The sequence below is a fragment of the Bicyclus anynana genome, chromosome 16, assembly GCF_947172395.1.
Source record: "Bicyclus anynana chromosome 16, ilBicAnyn1.1, whole genome shotgun sequence".
In the NCBI taxonomy this organism is placed as follows: Eukaryota; Metazoa; Arthropoda; class Insecta; order Lepidoptera; family Nymphalidae; genus Bicyclus; species Bicyclus anynana.
In genome coordinates, this window is record NC_069098.1 from 11,700,838 (window position 1) to 11,727,936 (window position 27,099).

Genomic DNA, 27,099 nt, shown 5'->3' on the forward strand with positions numbered 1-27,099 from the left:
GATGATGATAAAGAGAGAAGATTAAAAACATACTGATTCGTTAAAAGCGTTATTTTATCTGTACAATTGATAGGAATATCGTGTCGAATCACATTACTGTAGTACGTATACGTGCACCCAAACTATCCAGTAAAATAGCAAAGCCGGGTCAGCTCCAACTCCCAACACAAAAACCACGTCCAACCAATAATTCATGCTAAATATAACGCGACACAATTATAAGTCATCCATCCATTTAGATCCGAAATCATATTCATTCACTAATACCATTTTCGGAATGACATGCACTTTTTGCCATTCAAATGGGGGACAGTTGTATTTTTTCTGTATGAAACTTTCGCCGCGGCGTCTCCGCCTGGGTACAGTGCGATTACGCATATTTCTGCTCACACGTTATTAGGGGTGGCGTGTGTGAAAAAAATTTACTATTATAAATAAAAGGAGCCATACAAAGGGATGGAGCGATCAGGGTCACTAGGAAACGGCGGTTTTGATACGGGTTTTTTTTTACCTGGGGGTCTTTTTTAATAACATTTTGGGTCTCAAATTTTATGGTGCTAGCCAGTCAGTCTGTGTTCATCTGCCAAGATGATCACATGCTTTATAGCTACGAGGATACTTGTGAGTGCCCAGTGGTCTTACGGACTTATGAGATTTTGAGTTCAGTGTCTTGGACTTCTTCGCTTTGGACTTTATACTTTCTGAGTGAACTGAAGATTGAAGAAGAATGGATTTGTCGTTACGGAGTAAGTCAAGATTTTTCGACTCTGGCATCGACGTAAGGCGTAAAGGTACTCTCATTTCTGTGACTTTTCAAAATTATTCCTGCTTTTTACTTTGTATTTTTTAAGATCAAAATCCTTTAATATTCGCAAACTTTACAATTCCTATTGATAGTTTGTTTAGGTGTAAGTTCATAGATATTTCTTTTTATTTTTTTTAGATGTCAATATTAGTTTAATTCTATTTTGAAGTATCTATTGGACGATCTTTCTATATGACTTCCTTTACTTATAGCATAAGGAAATTGTTTCTGGAACTTCTCGGGCCTGATCTGGGCTCTACTTGCATAGATGTGTGATTTAGTGTTCCGATACTAACCAACATAAAATCTAGAATCATTCCAAGCTATTGTGTTATCTTAGTTGCAAAGAACGCCAACGAAAGTTTTCAACTTAAGAACCTATGCCTTTTTAAATCGGTTAAAAACAGTCCCGGCCTTAAAACTTATTTACGGGTCGAATAAAGTTCCTTTTTTTTATCAAATTACATTCAAGATATTGCTCAGAGTTAAAAAAAAAGATATAAAGAGATCCATAGAAGACTCAAGAGCTACATAGATAACTCGATGAGTTACAACTTATTACATAGGTAGACATTACATCTAGAAATAATCCTACTAGAATATTTTCTCCCTACTAGTACTTAATGTATCGCAATTGTCCATTTACATGTATAACTCGATGAATAGAAGCTAATATAGACAGTGGGGTAGCTATAAATGAGGCAATAACCAATGCTGAAGACAAATTGGAAAGTAATAAGCCAGTGAAAATGATATCTGGTCGGGAACATATCTCTATGTGGAATCTGCACGAAACTGATCCCATTTACATTAACATATAAATGAGTGAGTAAGTGGACTGTTCCCTGTAGCTTATTTATTCGTTGATCGAACTTTAGTGTCATTGCTGTAAAATGTCTATGGGCTCTATTTTATCTATGTTCTCGTTAATAGGAAGGTAGTTCAGATTTAATTGTGGAACATGATTTGAAATAGGGAGTTTATCATTTCTTGTAGCTTAATATTCGTTATTCTAATAACGTAGATAATAGTTTATTGGAGTATTTAATTGCTTTTTAAAAGTTAATCATATATTTTTTAGTCTGCGTTTTTGTTAAAAATACTGATCCAATTAAAAATATTTGAGTGCAGATTTTTCTTTAGTTCTTTCTTTTTAGAGTATATATAAAATTTGAAGGCAAAAAAAAATGTTTTTGTAATATCATAACAAAATTAATAACATACTCGTACCTACATACATAATATTTATTTTTTCAACGAATAGGACCTATTTGAAGTCATAATATATACCATATATACAATTTTACAATTGACTATACTTAACTTTGTTTATGACTTAAAAAAAACAGAATTTATTTGTAAAAGTTTCGTCATAAAACCATGAATGTAATAAAATAATAAGAAAACTAACTGCAAACTTAAACGCAGTTATAGTAAAAGTTGCCAAGAAACCTCAACACTTTATCAACATAAAGCTCTATTTAAAAATGTATTATAGAAAGACATATAAACTCAATACTAGCAACAGATAGGACAATGTAATGTACAGACGGATACTGGGTAATAAAAAGCCATATTATGGCTTGAAATAGTTCAAAAATATTTCAAGTAAAAAAATAAACTTTATTTATATTTTTAACGAATAAAAAAATTATATTCCACTGGTCAAAACTGATAAAAAATTGTGACTAAAAATGTTTAGACAAAAAAAGTCCTTGGCCTTGTAGGCTAAATTTAGCTATCCGCTTTTGTTTACTCGGGTTTTATGCCGGATGATTATGGGTATATTCCTTAAGATTGTTTATGTATTATGGTTAACAGTTTACATATCGATAACATCACATCGCAGTATTCACGATGCGTTTCTACGCGATAATACTCATATGAAATAACAATGCAAGAATTTTAAAATTAGCCGTTCTATTCTTTATAACTAGTAAAGTATCTCTACGTTATTTTAGATATGCCTTCCTTCGCTGCATTGACCGCAAATTTGTAGCGGAGGCCGTATGTCAAAATAATGCCCGCCATGGAATAGGCATATAGTACAAGAGCTGGTTCATGCCAAAGTAACTTTATTAGTACACACTTTATTATTCCACTTTAACTTAAAGTAAAAATTCTTTATTGCGTTCGCGTGAGTTACTCGTAGTATTACTTATGTTTATATTTAATTTCTTTTTTTTTTCTAATTTATTGTGTTAAGTAGGTACACTAGAATTTGGTGTATAAAATTGTAATGATTTCGTTTCACGTAGTCTTTCTTTACAGGCAATATTAAAAATTAACTTTGTGTTGTAATGATTCATTAATGCTTTCACTTTTTGGAAACATCCCACTTTTTCTTATATTTATCAAAGTTTCTCCCATTTTTTTTTATTGCCTTTGAGTACTTTATACATAATAAACGGACGGCTATCGAACAGTTCGGCAGATTACTTGGTGTAATTCTGGCTCTATGACTTAAATCTCCAAATGATCTAATTTGCGTGCAAAATCCATTTACAATATAGGAAATATTGTAAATGGATTTTGCACATTTGCACTCACAAGTATAAGTATTAATCATAAAAATCCAAATATTAGCTCCCATACGTTACACGATTGTCAATTTTATAGTTAAAAGCTTTCTCTTTCACAGAAATATACATGTCATCGGAATAGCATCAAAAATCTTTTAAAACGCCACAGCTTGCCAAGTCCGAGCAACTACTATATTATTCGCACTGGTTTTCAGTGCAGATTTTCCACCATGCAGTTGCTATATAACCTTTATGGGTTTAAAACTAAGGTTGAAAATGCAATGATTGTACGTGTTTTATTGTCCACCGCGTTTCGGTGTAAGGGTTGGTCTTTGGCAGACCTCCCGACCGGACGTCGCTGTATAACCCCACTTTTATTGCTTTCGGAAAAACTGTATCTCTTGTTTCCACGCTCTCGGAAAATTGTGACCATAACGAAAAATATAAAATGTGTTGGGTGCAGTGGCGCGAACTGTATACCTTGTGAATTGATGTTATATTTTCTGAAGGCTTTTGCTTTGGTTTAGTGAACACATATTTTTGTGTGTATATAGAACGTAACGGCACATCAGATTGTATATAGAGTGATATAGGGTCGTGTTTGTGTGTCAATAAAACAGAAACATATCTATGAATTAAACTGTGTTTAAGTGGACTATGCAACGAATAGTGAACGGGTATCGATGTCACAAGCCTCCCCCATTAAAATCATTTTACACTGCATGTTTGCCTGTTCTGAGAGCTTAAATGTTGTTGGCGAGCTAAATAAAAAAAAAATTCGTACAATTATCTTAACTATTTTTTTTTGCCCTGCATTCCTGATTTGCACTTCGAAGTTAAGCCTACAACTTATGTATTTTCAAGTCAAAAGAGAATAGGCATCTTCTATGCAAGCGTTTTCCAATTCTACATCTTCCCTTATTAACAGGCATAATTGGATTCCAGGGCTAGCCTGTATTATCTATAAACAAATACACAATGTGCAAATGTGTTGAGGTGTCAGGTTTTAATATTCTAGGTAAACCAACTTTCTAAGAGCAATATTTGTAATTAATGTGCGAGGATCTTTATAACGCCAATAGAACGCACGTAGAACATAACGTGTTAAGGTTCTGGTTATTTGTCACGGCACGAGTGTCAATAAAAACGCCACACCGCACCGGACTCCTTCGCTGTCTGACGTAGTGATGTACCTACGACTGATTCGATAGATAACATTTTATCGATTTTGATAGAGAATATTTTTATCGTAGACAATTATTTTGTATTTTTTTAACGCAATAAACTAAAACAATATTATTATTACATAGTAATCTGATGCACTAAGTCTGGTGGCTGACCTATTTACCTGTGAATCGCAAGATTTGGGCAATTTATTAATCTTGTTTAAATTATTAAGAAAACCCGAAATTTTCTTGAAATTGGCTTTTTGACAAACATTTACCAAAATTTCTTTACCATGATTATATATTGAATATGCCATGGTAATGGTATTCAAAACCATTACCTATTTGACGTTTTAAAACAATATTGTCATTATGTTGCTTTGTAAGTTAGCTTTTATACTTTTCCGAGTAATGATTAGGCCAGAATTATACTTGCATTCGATTTATCACTGTACTTAAAAAATGTCTATTAATTATGTATTATCGATATCTCGAATGTAATAGGTACTGAGTTGAAAAACCTTCTGAGGTTACATCACACAAAGTAGATTATTTATATTATTATATGAGATGTATTTAAAAAAAAACTTTTCATTTCATTTATTTTATATCAATATCGATAATCGATACTTCTACCTACCTAAAGCACATCCGTTAAGCGGACACTTAACCCCTAATCCTTAGCGCAGTTTAGTCTCTCCCGGGCATTTATGGCAAAAATCTTAATTCTGCTCTGCCGTTAACTGTCCGCCTCTAATTATTGCCGCCAACTGTATCTATTACTTCGAGTGCCTTCCTGTATAGCGTATACTAATAAAAATATAAGGCTCCAATTGTACGGATAGTAAAAAGCCATCGAGATCTTATTGCATAATATATAAAACGAACATACATACAGACGAACGTAGAACCTCCTCCTTTTTGGAAGTCGGTTAAAAAGTAGGCGTTAATTTGAGGATATTTCTTTACGAACAGTAGGAAACAATCTATTGTTTGTTTTTCGTGAAAAGTTAATTATTTTACAGTTAATATGATTTGAACTCCATGTATGACAAAACCACATATCAGCTTTGCTGTTACAGGTTATTTCAACATCATCATCATTAGCAACCCATGTACAGCTCACTGCTGAGCACGAGTCTCTTCTCAGAATAAGAGAGGTTAGGCCAATAGTCCACTACGTTTGCCCGAAGCGGATTGACTGACTTCACAAACCTATAGATAATTGAGAAAATTCTCAGGTGTGCAGGTTTCCGCACGATGTTTTCCTTCACCGTTTGAGGCACGTGATATTTAATTTATTAAAATGCACATAACTGAAAAGGTGGAAGTGCATGCCCCAGACCGGATTTAAACCTACGCCCTCCGATTCGAAGGCAGAAGCCATATACACCGGGCTATCAGGCTAGTTAATTTTTTATTTACTTTATTGATATAAACTCTCAAATCCTCCTAATTAAAATCGGAGAAATTAGTAAACACACGTAAAAGCTTTCGCATTCTTTGAATATAAAAAGTAATCGTCTTAGAAAATCCAGGCTTTTAAAATGATCTCTATTACTAAATACATTTGGCATTTTGGAACCATAAGGCACAAATCAATATATATTTTTTTTAAATTAGGTAGGTATATTTAACTAGAAAAAAAAAAATTAAAATATTCCAACTGGCTAATCCAAGAAATTGTGCAAGAAAACAATTTATGGATTACAGTTTTCCATTTGCGATCATGTTACCTACTTCGAATTTAACCGATACCCACTAAATATAAATTTTCAATTTTTTACATCCAATATTTTTCTATTACAAGGGATGTCCATCCCCAGGCGGGGTATCGGGTTACCAGCGGAAAAAACGTGGAAATAAGAAAAAATACTCAAAACCCTCTAACGAAGCGGCCAATACACAAGAGAGTTACCTCCAGTTATTCCCAATATTCGGCGAGTATTGGATATCAGTAACACAATTACTGACCCGGTCTTAATTCGATCAATTGTGGACGCCATATTTTTTTTTCTGTCTCCGTTTACCTGTTTATAAAAAGGTCCCGTAACGTAATAAAGATATTACCATAAATATTTTGTTAAGAATAAATAAGATTTTTTTTTTTTTTATAAAAAAATTCTTTTGAAGAATTGATGATGATTATAGATCTACTTGTATGATGACTACGTATCTACTTTTTATCCCATGGGATAAAAAATCTTACTTAAATTAATTAGATGTCTTTGCATTATAGTTACAATTCAGAATAATATTTTGTTTGTAATTAAAAAATGTCGTAAAAATATAAAATATACCTTTGTAATTTAGCCCGTCAACCCGCGTCAGGGCAGCGTGGTGGGTCTAAGCTCCATATCGTCTCCAGAAGGAGGGAGATCTGGCCCTGTAGTAGACCGTTGAAAAAGGATAACGATGAATACTTTTGTAATTTTAACTTAGTTCGAATAAAATTCAGGATTTAAATAATCATAACTTGCGATACCAATTGGAACAAAAATGAATGAGTATTTTATATATATATGTTCTGCTCCTTATTAATAATAAGTATTTCTCGTAACTCATTAAGTATTTTTCGTTAATTAAATTTATGATGAAAATTTGGGAAAACCTTAAATATTACTAGAAGGCAATATTTAATCATTTAATAATTTTAAGAATCTTAGCAAGCAAGAAAACGAAGTTCCCGTTTTTCTTATACGAAATAATTGTCAAAGCAAATGTTAACAATAATTGTAACAGTATAGGCATTTTATACCGGCCACCCGTTTTGTTCCCTTGGGCCGAAAAAAAATAAGATGAAGATAATCAGGCGTTTTTGTCGCTCAGAATTACGTCGGATAATTTGATTAGCTATCGGTGGGCGAGAAGCGGGCCCTTAAGAGGTAATCCTATTTTATAGGTACGCCTCTTTAATTTGATAGTCTTTAGCTGTTTTTATGGCACCTTCTGGATTCGGTTGTGTTTTATTTGTTGTTTTTATATCGATCGGTATCGTGATCGCTTCTGTTTTGGATTAGTTTGTTGTTTTTGTTTTTTTTTCTGTTATGATGTAATACGAGTATATTATAGAGTTTTAATATAACTTAGTACTTGGTCTTATTTTTACGTTTGACGTAATATCAATGGATTTGACAAATGGATAATTTAGAACATAACTTTTAGTATTAGTTTAGTATACTTTTATTATTAGAACTGAAACATGACATGCTTTGTTTAATTGACAGTGGATTGAGATATTTTTTTACCTTGTTAACTGCCTCGTTGGGCTATTGGTTAACATATGTGGCTGCCGATCATGGAGTCCTGGGTTCGAGTCCTGTGTCGAACTATGCACTTAGCTTTTTTTTTCTTTTAAGCAATTTTCAGCATAAATTTTCAGCTGGTGTCGGAAAGTTGCTGGTGCACGCCCCGTGCTTCGAAGAGCACGTTAAACCGTCTGTCTTGGTCAATATCATTAACATCTGATAATGGTCGTGGTGGGTCTAAGCTCCATATCGCCTCTCCCTTAAGGCCTGCCTTGTCAAACTCTACTCGTATATGCTTCCAAAACCGAGTAGGTAATTCTCATTTTGACATACATAGTAAGAATGTCGTCACAATAATAATTATAGGTGGGGAAAGTATGACGTCATTAGGCGCTGTTGACACAGCCCGCCTTCCGCCTGAATGGGCTGGGCGTGGTGTTTACCGGCTCTTGGCTTGCAGGCCCTTGCTTATTGCTTACTTATAATTATAATTGCGCTAAGAATAGTACTGAACCTCATACGTCTTTGTGTAAGAGAGAGGGGGTGAAATCGCGAAAATGTTTTGACATTTATTGGGATGCAATAAGGTTTCGATTCTATAACTTTTTTACATATTTAACTTCATACATAGTTTTGGTTGCTTGTTATTTATTTACATACTTATGCCGACCCTTATGTTTCTTTAGACTAGATGACTAAATAAAATAATATCAGTAGTCAATACTGCAACAAAATATACCAGGTAATATTATACATTTATGAGGAGATCCGCAGAAGAACCAAAGTCACCGAGTCAAGGGCGGTGTACATTACAAAAAAGTAATAGTCACCAACCCCATAGTACCTATATTGAAATTATTAAAAAAACCATTTCATCATTATCAACCCATATTCGGCTCACTGCTGAGCTCGAGTCTCCTCTCATTTGTAATAATATATCCTACCTCTTATAACACACTTATCAAGTTTTTCAGTTTTTCTTTCGCATTTCACAACAATGCCCAGGATTCGAATCCGAGAACCTAATTATCCGTAGTCACACAGCCTAACCACGGAACCCACAAAGCACCCGAAACAAAATAAAAATAATTGATTGAACCTCTGCACAAGCGAATCGGTACAAAAAATCGTGTAAACATTCCTAAAGGCACGAAGGAACCAAAACAAATTCTTTTAAACAATTTAATAAAAGTAAAAACAAACCGAACAAATCAGAATTTGCCGACAAGGCTTTATTTGTATGAACCTTTGAACTGAATGTCCATTTCCGACAACTCGGTGCTCTGAATAAAGAGTTGTCAAAGGCTGATGTCAAAATTTTATGGCTTTGATTTAAAAAAATAATATGCTCAATTATAAATAGAGATTCAGTGTTTTTATATAATTGTTTAAACTGTGATTACAGTTGTTTGTTTTTTATTTTGTTTTTTGACGGCCTTCGTGGCGCAGTGCGCGGTGGATTTACAATAGGAGGTCCTGGGTTCGATCCCCGGCTGGGTCGATTGAGATTTTCTTAATTGGTCCAGGTCTGGCTGGTGGGAGGCTTCGGTCGTGGCTAGTTACCACCCTACCGACAAAGACGTACCGCCAAGCGATTTAGCGTTCCGGTACGATGTCGTGTAGAAACCGAAAAGGGGTGTGGATTTTCATCCTCCTCCTAACAAGTTAGCCCGCTTCCATCTTAGACTGCATCATCACTTACCATCAAGTGAGATTGTAGTCAAGGGCTGTCTTGTAAAAAAAATATATATTATTTGTCAAAATCAAGTGGTTGCACTGATAAATATGTAAATAGTAAAAACTTCAGTAACGTAACTGCCTAAGTATAATAATTTTGTTAGAAAATATAAATTTTGGGTAAACTATGGATCTATAATTTATAATAGAAGCGCGCAACTTCAGAGGCCAAAGTAGTAACAATAACATTTGAATAGGACTCCAACGAGTATTATAATAGTGAATATTGAAACTAATGCTGCCGATCGAAACTTATAGTAATAGATGGACCATAGATTAATGTTTTCTAGGACATGTCCAAAAATGTTATCGCAAAACTTAAGTGTTATAAGTGGCAGGATACAAAATTACATATGTAAATGGGTTTAATAACTTTAATAAAATACGACGATATACTACACAGAATTGTTGATTATTACATTTTTGTTATTTATATTATCATACATTTAATAGTATTTCATTATTAATGTATCTATGTATGGTATTGTTTTCATTAGTAGCTTTATTATACATTTTTTTACTACCGTCGTACGATGTAATACTATGTACTTTATTATACAAACTCATATTAACAATAGCTTATTGTGACATAGATTGTTTAGGAAGGTATTACCATCAAGCTAAGTGAAATAACAGGCAATTTGGCATTACACCGATACCTCAGTTTGATTGTCACAGAGAAGAAGCACTTTCTAGAACCTTGTCGTATTTTGCTTCAGAAAATCATCTTACACAGCACTTTCGCCTATAAGCACTTACCTACAGTAGATGGTTTTCACAGTTTTAGTTTGGTCCGTCAATTATAAGTAATCATTATGAAAAAAGTATAGTCAATAGTACCATCTCGAAAGACCTGCGTGCCTCTGTTATACAAAATAGTTTTCCTCTCAACAAAAAGGTAAAGTTCTAGCTAGAAACTATTTATGGTCACCCTACGGTGAAACATTCACCACCCCCGCAGTATTCGGGTGTATTATTTTTATCTGCAGTTATTGTGGTGAAAAACGTTTGATTTCTACGGACAATGGGGTGCTCGTGAACCCCTGCCAATTATCATTGGACACGGTGGTCACGTTGTGTCAAAGTTGGCCATAATTTTTTGTTCTTGTCGCGTTATGGATAGGCCTATCAATCTCTTCTATTATAGATTATATTATATGTAACCTATATTTGATCAAAGATATTATTGTGAGACTAGTGGATGCCCGCGACTTTGTCTGCGTTTAAAACAATGTAAGCTGTCATATCCTTTTTAAATTCATTATATTTTACATATTAATTATACTAAATGTAGGTGTACCTAAAAAATTAATCACTAGTCAAGATATATCATTTTTTAGAAATATGGGCTATATTTATTTATCTAAAAAATTCTTTAAAAATTTATCATTTAAAAAAAAACTATAACCACTATACATAAATGAAAAACATACTTACATATTTTCAATCCACGTTTCAAGCATTCTATTAATGTTTTCGCGACACAGAGTAACCTATGTTCTGCGTCAAAGTTCACTTTAATTCTTTACCAAAATTCATTAAAATCGAAGTGGTGTAGCTGTTAAAAGGTCTACTATCCAAACTTTATTCTTTGTCAACCTTTGTTATTTATGCTAGGATCAATGGCTGACAAATTTATAGGTTTCCAAACCAAGGAAGGTCACACAAGCTCGTTATGCTTACATACAAAAAAAAGTACAGAATCACGATGTAACATTTGTTTTAACGACGTGTACTGCGTTAACATTTCGCCAGTTGCCAGGAACAAAATATAATTAATAATTTATGCGGCTACGGGCGAAAACTTCTAACACACAAGTTACTCCTGACCAAAGAGCAACGCGCCAACCTCCACGAACAAGAGACGGGAAGAACAACGCCCTACTTTAGCAACTTATTGGTTCACGTGGTCTACCATTAAAAGTTTATATTGTTAGGTACTGAGAATTGTTCTTGAGTATATTGAAATAAGACAATATATTTAACTGTAGTAAGAATGTATTTGAATATTTTAGATTAATGTATATGTATAAAAATCTATTAACCAAATGAACTAATATTATTAAGCGGATACGTGTGATTGACTTTGTATTGGACCTGGCTTTAAAACTACAAATCCTTCCGTATCTTATACAATAAATCTCTTTTGAAGATTGTGACGTTCAACAACTTAAAAAAGACCTAGGTACAGTCGCAAATATAACCACCTCGTTTTTGCAAGTGCATAAAAAAACTAGAATACCAATATACGGTGAGTATACAGCTAGGAAATCCTCTTAAACTTTATTCAAATTCACAATTCGGTTAATAGTAGGCTTAGTTTGCAAGCACATTTCAAATGTCAAGAAAAGGATTATTATCTGTGGGTAGTAAAATTTAAAAATAGAACACGGACGTAGAGGCACCTCTACGTCATATCGTAGAGGTAGGTACCCCCGTAGATCATCATAACGATGCTATAGAAAGTGGACGTGTTAGCATTTTAAATGTTAAGAATCTAGGATTTCTCTACGAAAGTCGATCATTAACTCTTCTCCTAGACACGTCGCTCGGTACTCGTGACCTTTTCACTCACGAAAAAACATAGCAGATTTAACTGTCACGCCTCGATGTAGTAACGAGCTAATTTAAACTTTTCGGTTGTCTCTTAAAGGGGGAACACCCCTACGTCGTCACCTGAGGCACTCGCTGGGCATGAGTTTTCAATAAACCGTGTGTAATGTATGAGTCAACATCTGGAATATGCTTAGGGACGATAATGAATTTTTTAATGAGCAAGTCTAAATATTTGCGATTTTGCTACGTTCAAAATCGATTTTTTTGTGGAAAAAAATACAGAAATTAGCTTTCTACATACTGGATACAAGAAAACTTTGAAAAATTCTTTTCATTGAATATGAAGGCCATTTTTGAGGACCAAAATTTGGTAAATCAAAAAAAAATGGAAACTGCATCCCAATACATATCAAATGGTTAAAAGATTCGATTTCAGAGGATCTCAAACTTATTTTTTTTTTGTAATTTTAAAATAAAGTGGGCTGATAATGAAAAAATTGAAACTTCTTATTAAAATCCTTCCAATAGAATAGAATAGAATATATTTTTTAATGTCCACACACAAGTAGTAAAAGAAACAAACAGAATATACAAAAATCTATATGGTAGTGCACAAATCCTCAGCACGATGCCATAGCGAGCTGTGGCGTTGGTGTCCAAGTGAAACCTTGTGTGCTCACGGATGTGTCTACGACTATGGTTAACTTAAAACTACAACAAACCAAATATATTCCTAATGATAACAATATTTATTCAACTAAAGTTGTAACTATAATACGTATCACTTTTTGAAAAATCGTAGGGGTCTCTGAGTCTGGAGGTAGGGGGTTACGGGTTAGTTATAACAATAGCTATAACTATACAGTGTAAATAACTACTCACCTATTATCACCGGTAATAGCAATAAATCACCGTTTTACACCAAATATTAGTTGTGGGTGTATGTATTGTATGGCGCATGTGGTGACCAGTGTCCAGTAACGTGCGGGGGTGGGGCCACGGGGAGTTTGTCGACAAATCTACTTCCGCGCTGTCCGATAGGGTTCAATACGATAGCCGATCACGTAAATATAACTAAACGGATACAGTTACGTGCCTCCCCTGAAAGAAAACTTTTCTGATATTACTTACGTGCAAATCGAATCCTTGTAACTTTGAATTCCCATGTATTATATATTATATTATATATGTAGATTTAATAGTCGATCTATTTTAGTATAAAGGTGTTATATTTTAAACAGAAAAATAAACGAACATTAAAAAATAATTTCTAATGGGGATTTTTCGTTAGGAGGACAAAAAATTATATAAATAGGTAATTTTTTTGTAAAATTTTGCTGAAACAGTAAATCGTTTTGCCATTAAAATTATTCATTTATTATTATGAAAAGTAGACAACCTACCGAATATACCTACGTAATACAAAACTTTATTAAAATCGGCCAAGCTGTCTTTTGAGGTGTATGGCAACATGAGAGTTTTATTTATATAGAGACACCTTCGTATATATAAATAAATAAAATGCTATAAACTATGTACACCTTAACATCTTATCAGAATGTAATAATGTTATAATTGTACCTATAAATTACAATTTCACTAAAACCTTAAAACAGTAGGTAACCGTAGAACGGAAGGAAGAACATCAGTTCGAGAGGAAGCGATTAAAAAACAAAACCATTTGCCACGAGTCATGGCGTCGACCAAATAAATCTTTTATAAAAAAAAAAACTTACATCAATACGACACATTTACATAATAAACCCCCTAAACAAACCCAGGTACGTCATGTAAACAAAACGGTCCCGAATCACGTAGTTTTTTGCGCTGTATTAATTTAGTACTCGGGTTACAATCGACCCCTGTACTGTACATTATAAGAAAGTACGTCCTACTTTCATCACAAAGAGATTGAAGGAAAAATATATAATAATAAAAGCGTACGGAATGTAAGGGAGTCTGCATAGTACTTATGTGAAATTAGCTTCGTACCACGCGCTGCTTTGATGTACCGACCAATTGTGTAAGTCTTGAATATGAGTGCCTTTATAATTTCACGGACGCCGATGCTATGTGTCGGCTTATTTATTGGGCAATTAAACGTATATATATATAGCGTTTGAGATGAGTTCTTTACATTTGAAGGACTTGAGAAAGTGCGGCGGTTGATTTGTCAAACGCAAGCCTATCGTACTCACCTGTACCGCTCAGAAATGACGGCATAGTGCTCAGAGTTATTTTCTGATATTGTAACAGCCTTATCGTTATTCATGTTGGTTCATTTCACATGCAATTTTTGTTCAAGGGCCCTAAAAAATACATTAAAAATTAAAAAAAAATACATTTACACGAATCAAGCTTAGGATTTTTTAATTTCTAAATTAGCTCAGGTTTGGTCTAGTGACATGCATCGCTATTTACCACCCTACTGGCCAAGCGATTTAGCGTTCCGGTACGATGTCGCGTAGAAACCGTCAGAGATTTGGGTAGAATAAACTTGTACCTCTTCCAAGTTATTAGTCTGCATCGTCACTTAACATCAGGTGTGATCGTATTTAAGGGCTAACTTGTCTTGAGATTTGTTTTTAAAATTAGTGTCAAACGTTAAGAAAATTCTAAAAAAAAATTATATTCAAATTTCTGGTTTTAAGAAGGATTGTCATTCCTTTAAGTAAATAAAGAAAAAAACATGTTTGTAAAAGTGTAAGGTAATTTATCCGTATGTTAAATGTTTTCGTATTTTTCAAAATTCAATATATTCACAATCAAGATAAAGAAGTTCGGAAATGGACGTATTTCACTAATTGCATAATCACATCAGTTCAGAAAGGCAGGCGGCAACACGACACCGTAAGAACGTTCTCTCTATTCAACAATATAATTATAATCATTATAACCAAGTCAAAACATCAGATAAATCGGACACATCTGTTATACCCTCAGACTAAATACCTAAGGACTAGTATCACACCCAAATTCACGAACAAAATTTTCTGCCATTTTCTAAGGAAAACGAGCTTAGATTTCATACATATCTTATACTAAACTAGCAATTTTTGTTCATTTTTTACACCATATAACTACACAAAAAGGTATTTTTACGGAGGTTTTTAACCGACGGACACGATTGTAAACTATGAAACATCGATTCTTTAGAGACAGTGCTTATAATCGCATAAGATCGTTGATCATATACTTTGACAGAAAAATAATGTCTTGCGAGGCAGGTCTTTATCTAATTAGTCTGAGGTTATACCTGATACTTGCCCCAACAAAGGCCAAAATAACCCTCTCAATGCAAACCGCAAAGGCGAGACGGTCATTTTGGCCATTGTAAGGTGGTTACCACAACTGACACCTTAAGTTTGACGACCGTGACTGAGACAAGATATAATTAAATGTAATTTACCACTCGAAGGGTTGAAAGCATGAAAGTGTCATTGGCCATATGTCGCTTGAATTTGGACTCGAGTAATTGGCCTTCTATTCAATGCCTTTTTATCTGGTAAACGTAATACTTAACCAATTATACTTACGTCACGTCATCAACCCATATTCGGCTCACTGCTGAGCTCGAGTCTCCTCTCAGAATGAGAGGGGTTAAGCCAGTAGTCCACCACGCTGGCCCAATGCGGATTGGCAGGCTTCACACACGCAGAGAATTAAGATAATTCTCTGGTATGCAGGTTTCCTCACGATGTTTTCCTTCACCGATCAATTATACTTATTTTTATTTATACTTATACTTAATTTTATTGAATTGTACTACAGGTATTGAGTATTAGTGATTTAAGTTGAGAAAAATCCTGTTACTCGTTCGGTAATACTTTAATAGTTTAGAAGATTTACGCAAACCAACATTTTTAGTTTTGTAATGTTTAACACAATGGGATATTAAATTTTGTGATATTATATCCCCATAGCAATAGGCTAGTTTATACTTTTTTAAAAAGGTCTTTAATTAGTCATTCCTCCTTCTACTAGATCGTTAAAAATTATATCGTATTGGTAAGGTCCCACAAAACTCGTCTTCTCCCCCAGTAAGTCGGGTATCTCAGAAAGAAATTTCCCCCACGTGACAAAAAAAAAGGTGGACCTAGGACGAGGTGATCTAGGAAGCGGGATTCAAACTTATGACCTGACGGCGTTAATCCGTCTTATTTACCTTTTACTTTTTATTAAGCTCAATTGTGTGTAAGGCACACAACACACTGTTCTTTTGCCGGTCTTGAGTATGTCGGTGACTCGAACCCATGAGATTTTCCGCCACCAAAAAGTGCCAGACGTGACTAAGGAAGTCTGCACTTCAAAAAAAGTTAATCAAGACTAAAATGTCTTGATTACTCCCAAATTTAATTTTTAAATTAAACCTTTGATTAACGGGCGAAAACGCTGTCCGCCGTGATGGTCTATAGGTTATCTGTGCCTTTATGGCAAGTTTTGTTTACAGTTTTCGCCTTTCAGTTTTTTATTGAAAATCACGATTGTTAAAATTTACCCAAACCGAAAGTATAGTAACTACCATCTCTGTATTTAACGGCAATCCATGAAAATTGAATATTAATTTTGATATGATTCAACTGCTCCATTTTGTTAAGTGTAGCGTGCACATAAAAACATATATTTAAAAAATACTTGTAAAAGTTAGCCATTATTAACAATGTAGTTTCAACAATATTGCTGACTATCAAGATTCAGATACCACTTTTTAATGACTCTTGTACTTACAGCGGATGCGGACAGCGCGGCAGAAGGCGGCGGCTCGCCGACACCCGGCGTGCCAGCCGACACGCTGACATGCGGCGCGTGTCGCAGAGCCTTCGCGCTGGCGGACATCGTGCGGTTCATACAGCACAAGGTGTCCTCCTGCGACAAGGACCTCACGTCCTACCACTGCTTCAGCGCCGGTGAGTGTCTCTTTACATTGCTCGCCGACACCTGGCGTGCCGGCCGACACGCTGACGTGCAGCGCGTGTCGCAGTCTCCTCATACTCCTAGTATCAATAATAATACATTTAACCTCTGATTAGTTGATCTAATGTATCATCATCTCTTTACCCTTATCCCACTTAAGTGTGGTCAGTAAAATATATCAATCTTCTCCATTCTATTACTCAACTTATCAAATATGAGATTTTATTGTCACCAATCATCAGATCAACTGTCAATCGACGATCAAGTCATACCTAAAATTAATCGATGGGTTGTATCAGTCATGATTTCTTACGCTACGTATTACTAAACAGGTCCAAATTCAGACCAAGAAGATGGATCTAGACCTGGTCAAGTGGCGACCGGTAACTCCAGCGGTCGAAGGCCTTCGCTGCTAACAGCGCGGCGACCTCCCAGCAGCAGAGTGCATACGCCGCCGATGGTCAGCCCCTCAATAGCACCACCTGACCTACTGGAAGATGGCGGCGCTTCCAGTACACCGAAACGGCTATTACATGGTAAATATGGTAAAATATTAAATCGTCATCATTAACTGCCGATGGACATCCACAGCTGGACATAGGCCTCTTGCATAGACTTCCAAACACCTCGGTCTCTAGCTGCCAGCATCCAGCGGCTTCTGCAACTTGCTTGATGTCCTTGATCCACTTAGTGGGACGTCGACCTATACTACACTTTTCAGTGTGTTGTCATCATCCTCACACCTTGGAACTCCATCGGCTCTTCAAAATATAAAAATAAATCTAATAAAAAAAAATTAAAATTTCAATATCCTTTAACTGAAATTTTGTTACATCCAAATATTAACTTATATTCAATTGTTATCAGAAGCCGACCCTGGTGCATCAACGCCTAAGAGACGAGCATCAACATCACCCATGCCCTCAAGTTCCCCTGATGAAGACATCAAACCTAAAATCAAACAAGAACACATGGATACCACAGGTTCACCTGAAGATCACAAAAAGTCTAGAACTGAAGTTGCTGATGCTGAATCTAACACTATGCATAGTGGTGAGTACATTACTTTTCATAGCTACATAATAATGTTACATAATTACAGACTCTAATTAAACTTCATTATCTAGCATCACTTAATTGCTATTACTTCATCCAATTATTATCTTGCAAGCATAACTGTAGCTAAATCTGATATTAGTAAAGCTTAAAACGAAAGAAAACAAAACTATGCTTGATCCGTAAAATCAAAAACAGCTATGTTAAGTTATAATTGACAAGTATATGGAAATGCAAATGTTTATGTGATTATGTGAATCCATCAATAACTTTGAATTTTTAAATACATGTTAACGATAGGTAAGATAATAAATTTAAATATAAAAGAAATTACTAAATAGTAAATATACACCATCTTTACCGACAAAAGCTTGATTTTGACAAAGATCAGACAAACATATACAATTTAAGTCTAAAAATATGTTAGAATCAGTAAACTCATAACGCAAATAGGTTTGGTACAGTAAATAGTAAATTCCCAAATGTAACTAAGTTAGATCACGCTTTGTTTGAAACGTTGATGTCATCGCGTCTTCTTTGTCCGGTATTTAGGATTTTATTAATGATTCCTGTCCACTGTCAGCTTCAAAGGATTTGGCCTTTGGAGACAATTTTATCGTAACGTTAAGCTTTTGTCCTTTATTGTGCAAGACGTTGCACAATAACAATACTGGCGGCCATTTATAAATTGCTGACGTCATCATGTGATCATATATTTTGGTTCGGGACTACTTTTGTCACATTACTCGCACAATTGTAAAAGGGTGTTTGAGATTTGAGCAATTGTAGTAAATATAATAATAATCTAGAAAACCGAAAGTAACCTTGATTATAATTCTAAGTTTTATAAAATCCATAATGAGAAATTAAAAATATAAATTGAGTTAAAATTATGAAAATTAAGCATAGAAGTGCACATGATTTTAAATTTCTATTTATAAGGTACTACCTTGATAAGATCGTTGCTTTAATCCTTTGGCAGTTTTGAAGAAAAGTTAAATACAAAAGGAAGCAGAAACTTGGAACATCTGTATAGCGAACCATCTTGCGGGGGTGGTTCGAAAAATAATCTATCCGAGAGCATAACCCTTTGTGCAAGCAGATGTGCCGTCATTTGACACTTTTGTATTAAACCGTTGCACAACAAAAGCTTTCTTAAGCCCGAAAATTGTACACCGTTCAAAATTTTCGACCCGCATTTTGTCAACTGCTTTGTGAGCCACTAAAACTTCAAGCTTTAACAGTTAATTTAGACGAATCGTTTGTGCAGTTGTGCTGCATCATCAAAAATATGCTCCAGTCTTTTTATTGCAACCTCAAAACTAAATAGCGTTCATATTATTTGATACTGTTTATTCTATTGTCTTTGCAAAATTTGCGGAATTATGTTTAACAAAAGATTGCGGAACTACGAAGTTATTGAGATGGCACGCGAATATTACTGCCACAATATCAATGGCGATTGCGCTATCTAAATGTCAATAGCAGACTTTGCTTCAGCACCAGTTGTTTCGGCTTATTGAGTTTATCCTAAACGTTCATATTAACCCCTTCGACTGAGCTGTCAAATCAGCCATATTCAATAAAGCATGAGGGTCCCGTTAAAGTAAAATATTATAACACATTGAAGATCAAAAACAATAAAATCGCACCTATAAATCTGCTAAACTTGAAATTATTGTGACAATAAAAACTATAATTCTATTGGTGACAGTTTAATCCTGACCTCGTGCCAACGTAAAAAGGGATCTTAATTCAAATTGTATTATTTTGTACATATTAATTAACCCCATCGCTTTACGAACAGATAAAGGGGATGCTTTTGAAGAAAAAAATTATTTGCATGAACGCACGATTGACGTACGCGCATTGTTATCTAGTGCCTTTTGTGATGACCCTTATGTTAACCGTACACGCGGGTTACAAAAGATCCACGGTTTTGTGTTTCAATTGATGGAAATTCAACGGTGTGATCTGATGAATTTAAAGTTCACTTTTGTAGAACAGATGACTGACTTTAACGGCCTTCCGTAGAAGATGGATTGTGATATTATAATTGTCAAAGATGCTACCGAAGCTCCATTGTCAAAGGCGGGCTTTTTATAATTTTTTGTAAGATAAAAAATGTTTGGCGTGCTCCTGACACGTACACGCTCATGCGTTCGCCGTGACCTACGGAACTTCTTTGAATGTGACACAATGGTCGAGGATATTTTTAGTTTTTGTCCGTACGGGAAGGTAGCTAAGTGGCGGGCTTTAAATAAGTGTGTTTTAATTTTAGATGTGACGTGTTGCTTTTCTATGTGAAAGGTGAGGGGAAGATTGTCTCGTGCCTATCGCGTGTCCTTTGACTTAGCGTTCCGTATTATATTTAGAAAAACTTTACCAAAACGCACAATATTCAGATGACATCACCGTATCAGTTCTTGAACATTCCTTTTGTCTCTTATTTCTATATTTGTCTTACATGTTGTTAAAGACTCAACAATAGCCTGTCCTCTACGAGTGTATAACTGTGTCCACAAGGCATCTTTGCACTCATTACCATAAAAAATAAATAGTTAAGAGAAACAGTGGTCGTCACTTATTTGTATCAAATTAAATATTGGACCAGGTGTAGATCGAGTCCAGAGTTTATGTTTGGGTTACAAATGATGGATTGTTGGACTACGTATTTTGTATTCAAATGATGTGGACAATCGCTTGTTAAATATTAGTTGGAAATACTTTTCTGATGACCAATTCAATATTTGATATTTCAAATCCTTTGAGATACGTTTTATATGTAGTATTGTTTCCCATATCGATTTCACTGTACCCCTCTCTTAAAAGTTCGCTGATAAAAATTATCCTGTTAAACTTGAATTAACACGGTCGGTCGAGTCGTAATACGGTCGGTCAGCGGAGTCTAAACAACAAAGCTTTTTACTTACCCGCTCATGCAAAATAAACGCTACCACAAAAGCCATACAGCGGGTCCTCGCTTCAGATAAATCTCTTGTATTTGTACACTAATTACGCATTCATAGACCGTTTCCATGATCGCCCCCGTAAATGATTTCTCGCTAAGTTTCGTCCAAGATATTTCCATATCAAGACATGTTTCCTTAAGGGTCGACCACAAAGGGCCATCTCGACGCCCAATCTTTAATCCTATCTCGGGACCTTTGCGGGCAAATTTAAATTTCTTTAGAAATATCGTCCTTATTATGTATGTGCGGGTTTCTATTCCTTATGACATTCGTGGGCGAGATAACGTAAGTTAAGTCCGAGAGGAGATTGTTGAGAAAAAACTACCACTCACTTCCACTAGATCCCATCTCCAAAATTGAGGCTATTGGAATTTGATCTCAAAGTGGGTGGCTATAAAATTCCATCTCGCTCGAGATTTTTAGGATTAGTACAACCTTATTTTGTATATGAGGTGATAAGTCTTTATGAAGGGTCAACCTTTTCTATAGTGGAGCTCACCCTTTTAGTGAAAAGAGTCCGTTGATAGCTGATTTAGGAATAGTGATAATGCATTCAGTGTGTGTAAATATATCATAGATTTACTTTATGATAGATTGCTTTTCAGCCACGTAAGGGTTGGATAGCTGCAGTAGATTTATATCAACGATTTTTAAGTTGCCAGAATCACGAGAGGCATGACTAGGTCCCCTTTAGTTAGGAAGTTTCATAGAAACGCTAACAGTTGAATGTGAAGAAGTGGCAAGTTTAAACCTATATCTATACTAATATATAAAGCAGAAGAGCTTGTTTGTTTGATTGAACGCACTAATCTCAGAAACTACTGGTCCGATTTAAAAAATTCTTTCAGCGTTAGATAGCCCATTTATCGAGGAAGGCTATGGGCTATATATTATCTCCGTACTCGTACGGGAACGAGAACCACGCGGGTGAAACCGCGCTGCGTCAGCTAGTGTTGTTATATGTGCTTTGAGTTTTAGACTAACAAGCATTGGTCGTTTTGTTAAGATCATTAATTTCATGAAAGTTCTAATTTTGATTGATGTTTTCATTAATCTATAATTATTTATCTCCTACATGCATACGTTTAACTCTCAACTATCAATAATATTAATACTGTATCTATAGAATTATTTTTTGGATGTCACTATCTCGTGAAAATTTTGTATTATCATATCACAAATGTTAATTAAGAAAGTTTTAAGTCTGTGTTGGATATTTTAGTAGCGATTGTACAATATTGATAAAAGAAAAAAAACAGTTCGTAGCAACAGCATCATGAGTTTTTGAAATCAATTTTAAACCGCGTCCACTTTGATGTCACTTTACACTCCCCTCAACATTTTATTGTTTTTCCTCCATTTTTTGTAATATGTGGTAATGGTCGCTCCACACGTGTCGACAACGGTTATTACGAGTTTAAAATAGCCCCTCACATCTGGGCAAAGACGGTCGCGGACCAATTTTGGAGATCACATTTTAGTGTCTCATAAGATTTTGGTGATCTATGTTTTGTTTGTGACTAAGTATAAAGATGTTAGCTATTTGGTATTATATTTTTTTACTAACGAATAGAATTGTACTTATTTATATAATAGTCATATTACTAGAAAATTGTTGAATGTGCAAGTGGAAGGACATAAGAGGAGAGGAAGGCCAAAGAAGAGATGGTTGGATTGTGTGAAAGAGGACATGTGTGTAAAAGGAGTGGATGATGAGTTGACGAGTAATAGAGACGAATGGAAAAGATTGACATATTTTTCCGACCCCACTTAAGTGGGATAAGGGTAAGGAGATGATGATGATGAATAAAATTGTACTTATTTATTGTTTATCATTTTAGGTGTACTATATATTCGATTATTAAGTAGATACCTAATTGTATTTTTGTATATTAGAAATATATAAAAATACATATCTATTACTATAAGTAATATTATCAAAATAGTAGATCAATGAAATTGTAATTTTAAATTACAAATTAATAGCTAAGATTTCGCGTAATTATGTGTTAAAAAAGTTATAATTTGCACAATATTTTTAGTGGAATGATTACGTATTGAATTCCATTTTTCAATGCTCTATTTGTGTTCCAGTATTGTCGTCTCTACTAAGTAGACACAATTCGTTAGATATTGAGTAAAATTTCAATACAGACCGATATTAATAAAACGCCCCACTAAAGGCGGAACTGATTCGGGCGGGGAGGAAGCAATTTGCGAGGTAACGTGATAGTTTACAAAAATCAGGGTTTTATAGTATCGTCGGTTGACGTTAGGGTGCGGTGGTTACCATAATGCCGTCACATCGTCAGTTTATACCTAATTGCTTGAAAATTACAAATGTATGAATCATTAGCTTACCTAGATCATTCTAGCCTTATTGCCTTGCCTTGCCTTGTTAGAAGATTGTCTGGATAACAATTCAAGACGAAGCAGTCTAGAAGTGAAAATTTATAGAAAAACTATTATCGTTATTTACATTGTTTGTACATATTGTGTACTGATAAATTGAAGATGTTTTTTCTTCTTCTCTATTTAGGTTTTTTGCACTTACTTGTGCATGTTCTATACCAAATTCAAGCCATGAAGTTGTCAATCCAACAATAAAGGTTAACCTTATAAACTGTAACTATAAAAATTCTGGGTTCTTTCTAATCTTTGGATTGTCTTCAACATTGATTTGGTTAAAATTTTGTAAATTTATTATATCAGTCCGAAATCAGGGATATATTTCGAAATGTCCTTGTTTCAATATTCCACACTCATGTTTTGTTATTTTCTCATGTTTTGATAACCATATCCCGAAATGTTTTTTGTTTAATAACACTCATGTTGCCTTTCCTAACATCTAGTTCACTAGAACTAACTAATTTATTTCACTACGTGCCTTAAATGTATCTGAAGCTTATGATGTCGGTCATTTACGTTGGACACCATTGTTACAATACACATTTATTATTTCAATTTTAAACAAAACACTTGTGCATATGATACGCTCGGTCGAATCGGTCATCTTATTATTTTAGCTGTTTACTTTAGCTGGAGGACATAGAATGAAATGTGCGTCACGAATTGCATTCAAGACAATATAATCTTTATTGCTAAGGCAATATGTGTTATTACCGTGTAAAGGTTATCTGAAAATTGTGGACATACCAATTCGTTTTAAATAACTAAGTAATGAGATAATTTTAGCATCTTTTTTGTTAACTTATATTTTGTAATATATTTTATTTGGATGATCGCGTTCTATCTTCGCATAGGAAATAGAAGTAAATATTTATGTTAATAAATATTGTTGTTAACGATGTTTATTTTAAAAGAAACTGCTAATTTCGCCGCATCCACTTTGTTAAAATCTGCTTTCAAAATTAGGCGTAAAATCTAGTTTAGTAAATTGGTTTTAAAAATCAAGGTAAGCAAAGATACTATGGAATTTCTATTTTTACTTCTTAAACAAATCACAGATCACAGGTATATATTATATGCTGGTATATAATTAGGTGTATATAATATACAGGTATATATTCATAGGTATATAGATTAATGCAATTTATTTACATAAGTGATTATATAAAACTTGTTTTATCAACCACTGTACTTTATATTTTAATTTTGTAAACAAAATGGGGTCCACTGGTGTAATCCATCAGACAATAAAAAATATCGCGCAATAAAACGAAACGGTTCACAAAAATTGCGTTCCGTTTCACGAATTTATATTTTTCATACCGCAACATGTCCTCGGTTATGGGTCACAATTTGCACCATTTGGGTTATAAGGGGGGTGACATACGTCCGGTTTTCATCTGGAATATCCGGACTTTGAGGTCGAAACGGTGTCATGAAAATAACTTGGGTTGTTGCAATATTGATTGAAGAAATAGTATGTACCTACGTATAGATATTATATTAATTACTAATAGTAGAGTGGAATTGGGCATTACGAATAAAAAAACGGAACCCACTTTTAGTGAATGGATTTGCAATTGATTTGTTTTTTTACTATAATTAAGTTTTTAATCGATAAAACACTACTTCAAATAATTATCAAGGATGTTTATGTTTTATTTTTAACCAGATTATGTAAAATAATGACCTATACTTATGAGTTAAAGTTAAATTTAAAGCTACCAACTTTCCAACATTAACTAAGAGATTTGACTGAATTTAAGAATTAAAGAACTTGAAATCACTTCAATAAATTGTACTAAAATGTATTGCGAAAGAAAGAAAATTATTTGAATTGCAGCAGTATCCAGTTAAATGCAATTCTTAGTAGTCGCGTAGCTTCCGCGTAGTCCGCTAATGTCCATATTTCAATCCGAAAATACAAAAGCTAATTATAATAACGTCACTGCATTGTAAAGTGCCTATAATACTAGTATAGTATAGTATTTCCTTACGAGATTAGCCCGGACACTCCGCCAATGTCTTCTCCAAGTGTCCGGGCTAAAGGTGCCGTGTGGGCGCCCTAGTCGACGGGGTGGGGGCGGAAAGGGAAGGCGGTCATTCAGCGCAGCGGCGCGACGGACATCCGCCGCATAACAACTTGATCTAGCCTCATGCTTATAAATATCGCGACGGCGGCGAAATGGGGCGGCCTTTTTAGAGTTCCTTAGTAATACTACGAGAAACTCTTATTTTAATAGCCTACCTTACTATCTGTTATTGGTTCAAACCCTAAATTTTTTTTACACCTTTTGTGGAAAACAAGCCTAACCCCTCTCATTCTGGGAGGAGACTCATGTTTAACAGTGAGCCGAACATGGGTTGTTAGTGATGAAATACATTATCAATATAATCACTATTATTAGATTATTCAATGCCAGAGGAAGTTTAAAGTCTAGACCTACTATTCTCAATACTACACCATTTTTTGAAGGGTTTGAAGGTTATCACTGTCAAAGATAATCGATATAATCACATTCCCTTCCATTTAATCGGAAAGACGAAGGAGTGGGTACCTACGACATGAAACGAAGCCAGGTTCCTTTGAAATTAGAAGGGTCAGAGTTTCCACGCAGACAAAGTCGCAGGAGTCTGTTAGTGTCTGCAAAAGACACTAACACTTTTAGGTTGTCTGCATAAATAAATAAGTACGCATGTAATTATAAACAGACGAATTACGTCTGCTTTAGGGGCATCTACTAGTATTAAATAAGCGCCCCCTAAATATCCAACAACTACGGAACCCGTCCGTGCGTTGTCCAAACTTAACTTAGCTATCGAACGAACTTAGCTGGCTTTTAAAGTTGACATTCAAATTAGGCAGAAAGTGTTAGAGCTTGTTACATTTTTTTCATTAACTAGAACAACCAGATGTTCGCCTCTAGAAAAAATGTATAGGTTGACATCGTCTGAGTTTGCTGTGGACCACAAAATTATCAAAGTACATGCATTTATAACTTTAGGGAGTAAAGTTTAGGCTTTCCGACACCGACACCCGAGTCTCAAGCTGAAGCGGCAATGGGCGGAGCAAAAATCGACGGACGTTGGATCCAAAGGTGTTAGAATGGTAAACATACTATAATTTTATAGAAAAATATAAAAATAAAATAAACCTTTATTGCTGTTTTTAACTTTAAATATGTACAAGTAAAGTAATATACAAGTACCTAAGTTAGTTAACTGTCAAGGACGTCCTTAAAGCTACACCATCAGTCACAAGTTCGGGAATCTGCTCGAGGTTTTTCTCTCTGCCACACGATGGACCCGGTACCCGCACGGTGAATTCGCTAAGATATCTTTTGCTTTTAAAGTTATTACTCGTAACAATTACCTAAAGTAGTAGTTTGCATCCTATTGAAACAGCCTTTCAAACAGCTTGTGCACAGACAAAGGTCTCCTCTAATTTTTTCCACACATTTCTTTCGTATTCGTATCCATTTTAGTACTCCTAATTTCTTAAAATCATCTTCATATCTCTTCAATGTCTATTTCGTTTACTATCTCTAGGTACCATTCAGATAATATTTTTGTCCTTTTCTCTTTCTTTCTTTTTATTTTTTAATAGAAAACTTTAGGTATATTAAAATTATTTCCAATAAAGTCGATTCCCACATGCACAAATAAATCTATAATTAAAAAAATGTATATCGTTCTACATGTAAAAACCTAGCC

General features: G+C 34.6%; 1 protein-coding gene across 2 annotated transcripts in view; it reads left to right on the plus strand.

Moving 5' to 3' along the window:
* LOC112057850 (B-cell lymphoma/leukemia 11A) overlaps positions 1 to 27,099 on the plus strand; it is a 59,715-nt gene that overhangs the window by 22,506 nt on the left and 10,110 nt on the right. The window contains exons 1-4 of one of the 2 annotated variants that reach the window (XM_052886179.1): positions 589 to 791; positions 16,765 to 16,941; positions 17,281 to 17,484; positions 17,816 to 18,001. In XM_052886179.1, the coding sequence (XP_052742139.1) occupies positions 728 to 791; positions 16,765 to 16,941; positions 17,281 to 17,484; positions 17,816 to 18,001 (631 nt within the window). In that variant the 5' untranslated portion in view covers positions 589 to 727. Of the gene's footprint in view, positions 1 to 588; positions 792 to 16,764; positions 16,942 to 17,280; positions 17,485 to 17,815; positions 18,002 to 27,099 lie in introns of those variants that run through there. The other variant, XM_024098412.2, reaches the window with a different exon arrangement.